Below are 7,572 nucleotides of genomic sequence, written 5' to 3'. Positions count from 1 at the left end.
ACACACACACACACCGGGGGAGGCAGTAGCAGGTGGATCTTTGTGAACCTGAGGCCATCCTGGTCTACATAGTTTCCAATCAGCCTTTTTTTAAAAAAAAAAAAACAAAACAAAACATAATGTTCTTGAAGACGACCCAATTATCCAGGCCAGAAGACTCACAACTACCTACCAGCACTTCCGCTCTAGAGATCTAATGCCCTCTTCTGGCCTTAAAGGAACTGCACTCATGTGCACAAATACACACACACACACACACACACACACACACACACACGAAACTTCAAAAAATGAAAGACAGGCCAGGCAGTGACGGTGCACCCCTTTAATCCCAGCACTCAGAAAACAAAGACAGGTACATCTTTGAGTTCCAGACCATCCTGGTCTACAGAGCGAGCTCCTGGACAGCCAGGGTTATACAAAGAGACCCTGTTTCAGAAAACAGAAAACAACCCACAAAGACATAATGTCTCCATCCTAGAATCCTAGCATTCAGGAGAGGCAAGCATAAGAAACAGGAACTCAAATCCAGCCTTAGCTACAGAGCAAATTCAGAGTCAGCTTGGGCTACAATAGCAACTGTCTTGTGACAAACAAGCAAAGGCACACAAGTAGGATTCCTCCTGGTACTCTGTCCCTCCCTCCCTCCCTCCCTCCAGCAGTTCTGTTCTAGGTGCTGAGACCGAGTGCAGACCCTGCGCTACACCCCTTCCCTATGCGCCACAGTAGTACACAGCAAGTTCACTCTTAGGTTAATGAGGATACCCTAAGTGGGAATAACCTTGGCTATGTAGTGGTTCCTCTTCACAAGGTCCTGGTCATGATAATGGTCCTTGTTCAAGTCTGAGCCGGAATAGGATGCACCCTCATGAGGCTGCGATTCTGAGTCCCACTCCTTCTCCCAGGCCCCGGACTTCCCTGCTTGTTCAGAAGCAGTGTTCACGATCTCGGGCTCCAAAGCCCTGGACCAGTGGGTCATACAGTCCAAAGCCTTATCTGAGGAGGCCCCTAGGGGAACAAAGGTTTCCTTCAGGGACAAGTGAAAGCCACTTGTAATTGTCTGCTCCTCCCAGGCCTCCAAATGTCTACCAGGCTCTCCAGGAGGTTGTGAGTGCTTGCTCCTCTCCTTAGCAGGCCAAGATGTGATGGCGAGTAACGGAGGTGAACAGAGATGAGCAACAGAGTCGTCAGAGTCCCGGGATAGGCCGGCCAAAAGAGGGTCACTGCAGAGGGGGCAAGGGAGGAGCACTGAGACCACTCTCTAACTCGCCATCCTTCTGGCTTTAGTTATTGTTTTGAAACAGAGTCTCATGTAGCCCAGGCTGGCCTCTGACTCATTATGTAACCACGGATGCTCTTGAACACCCGATCCTCCATCTTCTACCTCCCCGGTGGCTAGGATGACAGGCATGTGCCACTGCATCTGGTTTACACAGCATTGGGGAGGAACCCAGCTGCGCGCTAGGCAGGTGCCCTGCCAACTGAGAACCAGCCCCAGCCACCTCATCGCTTTAGAGTCTCCCTCCCCAAAGAGACTCCTCAGAGATGTTCCAGCCAGAATCTCCTCAGTATGGACAGAAGTGGAAGTTAGACGAGAGGTAAACGCAAACACAGAGCTGGGGTTGGGTTATGAAAGCCAGACTTCCACGTAAAGACATCAGGTTTGGAGGGCTGGAGAGAGGGCTCAAGGAGCAAGATGCCTGCTACCGTGTCTGACAATATGAATGGATGCCCAGTGACCAGCTTAAAGGTGGGAGGGGAGAACCAGCTGCATAAAGTTGTCCTCTGCCATGCTTGCCGTGACACAAGCACTCGTCAGACATGCCTCATGCACAACAAGGTTAACAAGGCTTTATATTTTAAAAAAAGGGACAGAAAGTCGTCACATGCCTTTAATCCCAGCACTCAGGAGGCAGAGGCAGGCAAATCTCTCTGAGTCCGAGGCCAGCCTGGTCCACTTAGTGAGTCCAGTCAGGGCAAGAGACCCTGTTACAAAAACCTTTATAAAAAGATGGCTTGAGAGTTGTTTTAGCTGCTTTTCCTGAGTCCCCAGGTTCAATTCCCAGCACCCATATGGTGACTCACAACTGTCTGAGTCTCCAGTCCCCTCTTCTGACCTCTACAGGCACTGGATTCAAAAGCAGTGCTCAGACATATATACAAGCAAATCGTTAGTACACATAAAACAAAATTTAAAAACGGAAACAAACAAACACAGCACATAAAGGACAGGATGTGGCAGTTCAACCCTTTTAATCCCAGAACTCAGGGGGTCCCTGAGTTTCAGGCCAGCCTAGTCTACAAAGCTAGTTCCAGGCCAGCCAGGGCTACACAGTGAGAATCTGTCTGGGAGGGAAAAAAATTATATTTACTATATTGGGCTGCCCAGATTTAGTCCAGTACTTGTAAACGAAAATTTGTTCTAGAATGTCACCTGAGGACCACAGATACTCTAGAAGAATAGAGCGGGAAAGGAAAGACGCATTTCTGAGCTTCACCACCAGAAGGTCCCCAACCTTGCCTGCCCTCCTGCCAACCCCAACTGAATCTCACTGTCCCCTTCTTCAGAGAATTTTTTGAGCTTGGAGGCATAACTATTGCTATTAGCCCTGCCCCTTGTTCTGTCAATCTAACACCCTTCCAGTCTCCCCATTCTCTTCCATTCCCACCTAGTACAGCATACCACCTGTTCATGCTCTCCCATCAGGGACCACGAAGCCAGTCCCCAGCTGTGACGCTGAAGTTTTGATCCCCTGGGGACACCATCGTTGGAAAAGGAGGGGAGGCCAAAGGTGGAGTCACAGAGAAGGGCGTGGTCCTCCTGTAAGCCACGCCCGCTCACTCCGGTCAGGCGCGGAGCTCATTGGCGCCTGCGCTTCTTCCCTGTGACTGGATGAAGTTCGGAGAGGCGAGATGGCCGGATGATTCCCGCAAGCCAACTGGGCAATCCCTAAGTGGGAGAGTCCAGAGGAGTCAGAGCTGTGATCTTATTGGCTTCTGGCTGGGAGGTGGGGCGAGGCCTGCGGGGCGGAAGAAAACCTGGGAAGTCTCAGGCAAGCAGGAGCTGCACAGAAGCTGCCCTGGTTACTGGTCCCTACGCCTGACCTCGTGTGCTCCAACGGTGGGGTCAGGTGGGGCTCCGGGGGTGCTTTGGGATGTTCCTAGAATATCTCGGGTTCCGGATGAGGGCTCTTAGATGTCTGCAGAGCTAGGGTAATCCCTGAAAACCTAGGTATGTGAACTTGAGCTGCTGGGATTCAAGCTTTTGGGGTGCAGTGAACATTGGAGTTTAGAGTGATCCTTTTGTTCTAGAATTTTGGTTTTGAGTCAAGGTCTCATGTATCTCTGGTTGGCCTCGAACTCCTGCCCCTCCTGTTTCTACTTTTGTGCTGGAATGACAGACTAGAGCCAGAACCTGTTTTATGCAGAACTGGAGATGGAATGCGGGGGGGGGGGGGGGGCTTCCTGCCCGTGAGGCAAGCGCTCTGCCCGCTGAGCTTGCCCAGCTAGAGCCTGAGATGTATTTTTGCGATAGTCTCACTGTATCTCAGGCAGTCCTCAACTCAGTGATTTTCCTGCATCACCCTCTGATATGTTGGGATTACAACCGTGAATCACCAGGCCAGTTTCTATGTCTTTAAAGGCTTTTTGGAATTGAGGAATCTTTTTCTAACCTTGAGCTAGAAAAGTGGCAACTCCCCTGTCTCCGTCTTGCAAGTGTTGGGGATTTACAGGTATTAGCCTTCATGCTGGGTGAGATTATTTACTTATTATTATTACTATTATTTTGCAAGTATGGAGGAGAGCGACTGGTTGGGCTTGAGATTGTCTAGGGGACTACCTTGGGTCTTCCAACTGCCATTTCCAGGCTGTTTTCTCTCATCTTTGCACCAGTGTGAGGCTGGCCCTATGCACTCTCTGCCGAGGCCTCAAAGCTAGGGGGCAAAGGTCGAAGGTTAAACTGAGTCCCCTGCTTCCTTCCCAGGGCAGCAGAATGGAAGGCGGCGAGGACTCAGGAAGTCTGATTAAAGTCATCCACTTGCTGGTCTTGTCTGGTGCCTGGGGCATGCAGATGTGGGTGACCTTTGTCTCAGGTAGGGACCCTCCAACCTGTCATTTAGAGTGAGGACTGAGTGGGAGGGGGACCCGAAGTGTCCTAACGGTGTTTGTGGCCCTCCGCCTCCCAGGCTTCCTGCTTTTTCGGAGCCTCCCGCGGCACACGTTTGGACTGGTGCAGAGCAAGGTCTTCCCAGTCTATTTTCACGTCTCCTTGGGCTGTGCCTTCATCAACCTCTGCATCTTGGCACCACAGCGAGCCTGGATTCACCTCACACTGTGGGAAGTCAGTCAGGTATGAGGATTTGAGGGTCCTCGAGGCTCCAGTGAGCACTTAAGGAGATTTGTGTTATTTCAGTGTGTGTGTGTGTGTGTGTGTGTGTGTGTATACATTCAAGTGCACATGTGTAAAATCTTATATAGAGAGGCCAGGGGTTGATGTTAGGTGTCTTCCTCTAACATTCTCGCGCGCGCGCACACACACACACTTTTGAGACAGGCTTTCTCTGTGTAGCCTTGGCTATCCTAGAATTCACTCCCCAGCCCTTTATTTGATGCAGTTTTCACAGTGCTGGGGATACCTAGAGCCTTGCACATGCTAGGTGTGCATTCTATAGACCAGAATGGCCATGAACTCAGAGATCTGCCTGCCTCTGCCTCCTGAGTGCTGGCATTAAATGTATGTGCCACCACCACCTGGCTTATTTATTTATTTTATTCTTCTGAGACAGGGTCTTTCTACAGAGTCCTGGCTATCCTGGAACTCACAGAGATCTGCCTGCCTCTGCCTCCTGAGTGCTGGCATTAAATGTATGTGCCACCACCACCTGGCTTATTTATTTATTTTATTCTTCTGAGACAGGGTCTTTCTACAGAGTCCTGGCTGTCCTGGAACTCACTCTGTAGCCCAGGCTGGCCTCGATCTCACAGAGATCCACCTGCTTCTGCATTCCAAGTGCTGGGATTAAAGGCCTGTGCTGCCCTACCTCACTGATTTATTTTTTTGAGACAGGGTCTCCCATTGAACCTGAAGCTCTTGCTGATTTAGTCAGACACACTGGCTGGGAATCCCCAGGGATCCTCCTAGCTCTGTCTCCCCAATGTTGAGACCGTAGGCATGAGCCTCCACGCCTGACTTTTTTAACACGTGTGTTGGATGATTGAACTCAGGTCTTACACCCACATGGCAAACCCTTTACTGACTGGATCTCCCCAGCCCTTTATTTGATGCAGTTTTCACAGTGCTGGGGATACCTAGAGCCTTGCACATGCTAGGCTTACAATCTACAAGGGCATGGGTTTTATTTTTTTTATTTTTTGTTTTTTGTTTTTACCTACATGGACAGTAGTGTCTTTTTTCAAGACCCTACATGGACAGGGTCTTGAACCCGGTATGTGGAAGATGAGTTTGAACGTCTATTCCTCTTGACTCCTGAAATCACAGGCATGTTCTACTACACATAGTTTTATGAAGTGTTGGGAATCAAAACCAAGGCTTTGTGTATGCCAGACAGGTACCCTACCAAATTAACTCCCATCACCTGTGAAATTTTTTTAAGATCTATTTTTATTATTTTCTTTTTGGTTTTTTGGTTTTGTTTTTGGTAACAGAGTCTCTCTGTTTCCCTATCTGTCACTCAGAGATCCACCTGCCTCTTTGATCTGGGATCAAAGGTGTGCACCACCACCACTGGGCTTTTATTATTTTCATTTATGTCTTTGTGTAGGTATGGGCATATGTGTGTGGGTACCCTCAAAGGCCAGAGGTGACAAATCCCCCTAGAACTGTCATTCCAGGCAGCTGTGAGCCGCTCAAAGTGAGTGCTGGGAACTGAACTCAGTCTCTGCAAGCAGTATGCTCTCTTAATTGATGAGCCATCTCTACATCCCCAAAGGTATAGCCCAGGCTAGACTCAAACTTGTGATTCTCCTGCTTCCACTTCTTCAGGATAGCCTGCCGGTGTGTGCCACCACCATCAGTTCAGGTAACAATGTTTGAAAGGGACAAAGAAATGCCTCTTTTTCCTAGTGAAGACAGAAGTGATCACTGGGTACCCTTGAATGGTGCGCACATCCTGCACAAAATCCTAGCTTCTCCCAGCAGCCCTCTCTGCCCAGCCTTATCTTCTCCACTGGCTCCTATTTCCTCTCTGCCCAAAAGCTGGGCCTCCTGCCAAACTGGAGTGACTCAGCTGAGCCGAGGCACTGACCCCAGTTCATTGTTGAGAAACTAGACGGACTGGGACTTTAGGTTTCCCCAGTCCTGTCTACACATTCCTCAGCCACAGTGTAAGGACCAATCCCCGCAGCTCGGCTTTCCCCACCCTCTCTCCCTCTGCTCTTGAAGTTTTCAGATGTGGCGGGTGAGACCTTATGTGTGTTTCAAGGGTAACCCATCCATCTGATGTGGTGGTGTACATATATGCATGTCACCCCAGGAGGAGGGAGGCTGTGCCAGGGAGATTGCAAAAGTTCCAGGCCAGCCTGGACTGTGTAGTAAGACCCTGTATCAAACAAGAGAAACAATCCGGGTCTAGTGGTTCTGGAGTCAGAGACAGGGGAATTTCTGTGAGTTCAAAGCTAGCCTGGTCTACATAGAGAGTTCTAGGACAGCCAGGGCTGCAAAGAGAGACCTTGTCTCAAAACAAAGCAAAACAAACAAAAGCAAAAAACCAGTTAACTGAAAGTAAAAATTTAAATCCAAAGACCAAGGCTGATATAGGGAAGACACCTGTATACCCTCTTGAGAGGTGGAGGTCAGGAGTTCAAGGTCAGGGTCAGTTACATAAGGAGTTTGAAACCAACCTGAGCTACTGAGAACCTGTCTCAACCTGCTCCCTCCAAAAGAGTAATCTTCTAGAGAGCAGAGAGGATTATGGGTAACTGGTATTCCCCAGGTGTTTAATTCATTTCCTGTTGGTCCACTGTCAGTTCCTTGGGTCTGAAATGGGAGCACAGAAGAGCTGGGTCCTGTTTTATGCTGTGTGATTTTGGGCAGGGAGAATCAAAGAACAGTTAGTGCCATCTGTCTTAACTTTGGGGAGAGAAGATGGGTAAGCCCATCATCCCAGCTATTTGGGAGGCCTAAGCAGGAGGACTGTAAGGTTAAGGTCAGCTTTGACTATATAGCAAGTTTCACTCCAGCCCAGGCAACTTAGTGAGACCTCGTCTCAAACTGAAAAGAGCGGAGGCTGGGGCATGACTTGGGCAGAAGAGTGCTTGCTGTGCAAACGTGAGACCCAGGTTCGAGTCCTCAGGATCCATTCAGATGCCAAACCCAGAGGTGGTACCCATCATGGGAGGAGGTGGGAGTCAAGGGTGGAGACAGGCAGATCCCTGAAGCTCCTTGGCCAACCAGTCAGCCTAGCTTCATGAGGTGGTTCCAAGATCAATGAGAGACACTATCTCAAAAACTAAGGTGGGGGCTGGTGAGATGGCTCAGTGGGTAAGAGCACCCGACTGCTCTTCCAAAGGTCTGGAGTTCAAATCCCAGCAACCACATGGTGGCTCACAACC

At 49.6% G+C, this 7,572-nt stretch overlaps 2 protein-coding genes across 8 annotated transcripts in view; one reads left to right on the top strand and one right to left on the bottom strand.

Moving 5' to 3' along the window:
- Positions 1-2,941, bottom strand: part of Ccdc159 (coiled-coil domain containing 159) — a 9,260-nt gene extending 6,319 nt beyond the window's left edge. Inside the window, exons 1-3 of one of the 5 annotated variants that reach the window (XM_021207089.2) lie at positions 2,670-2,941; positions 1,090-1,223; positions 782-1,008 (exon numbers count right to left, since the gene is read on the bottom strand). In XM_021207089.2, coding sequence (XP_021062748.1) covers positions 782-1,008; positions 1,090-1,223; positions 2,670-2,704 — 396 coding nt within the window. In that variant the 5' untranslated portion in view covers positions 2,705-2,941. The remainder of the gene's footprint in view (positions 1-781; positions 1,009-1,089; positions 1,224-2,669) is intronic. The other 4 variants (XM_021207090.2, XM_029543778.1, XM_029543779.1 and 1 more) reach the window with 4 other exon arrangements.
- Positions 2,879-7,572, top strand: part of Tmem205 (transmembrane protein 205) — a 5,709-nt gene continuing 1,015 nt past the window's right edge. Inside the window, exons 1-3 of one of the 3 annotated variants that reach the window (XM_021207092.2) lie at positions 2,879-3,121; positions 3,986-4,094; positions 4,188-4,351. In XM_021207092.2, the coding sequence (XP_021062751.1) occupies positions 2,894-3,121; positions 3,986-4,094; positions 4,188-4,351 (501 nt within the window). In that variant the 5' untranslated portion in view covers positions 2,879-2,893. Of the gene's footprint in view, positions 3,233-3,985; positions 4,095-4,187; positions 4,352-7,572 lie in introns of all 3 variants that reach the window. The other 2 variants (XM_029543781.1, XM_021207094.2) reach the window with 2 other exon arrangements.

Source organism: Mus pahari, chromosome 10 (genome assembly GCF_900095145.1).
Source record: "Mus pahari chromosome 10, PAHARI_EIJ_v1.1, whole genome shotgun sequence".
In the NCBI taxonomy this organism is placed as follows: Eukaryota; Metazoa; Chordata; class Mammalia; order Rodentia; family Muridae; genus Mus; species Mus pahari.
This window is presented reverse-complemented; position numbering and strand designations above follow the sequence as displayed.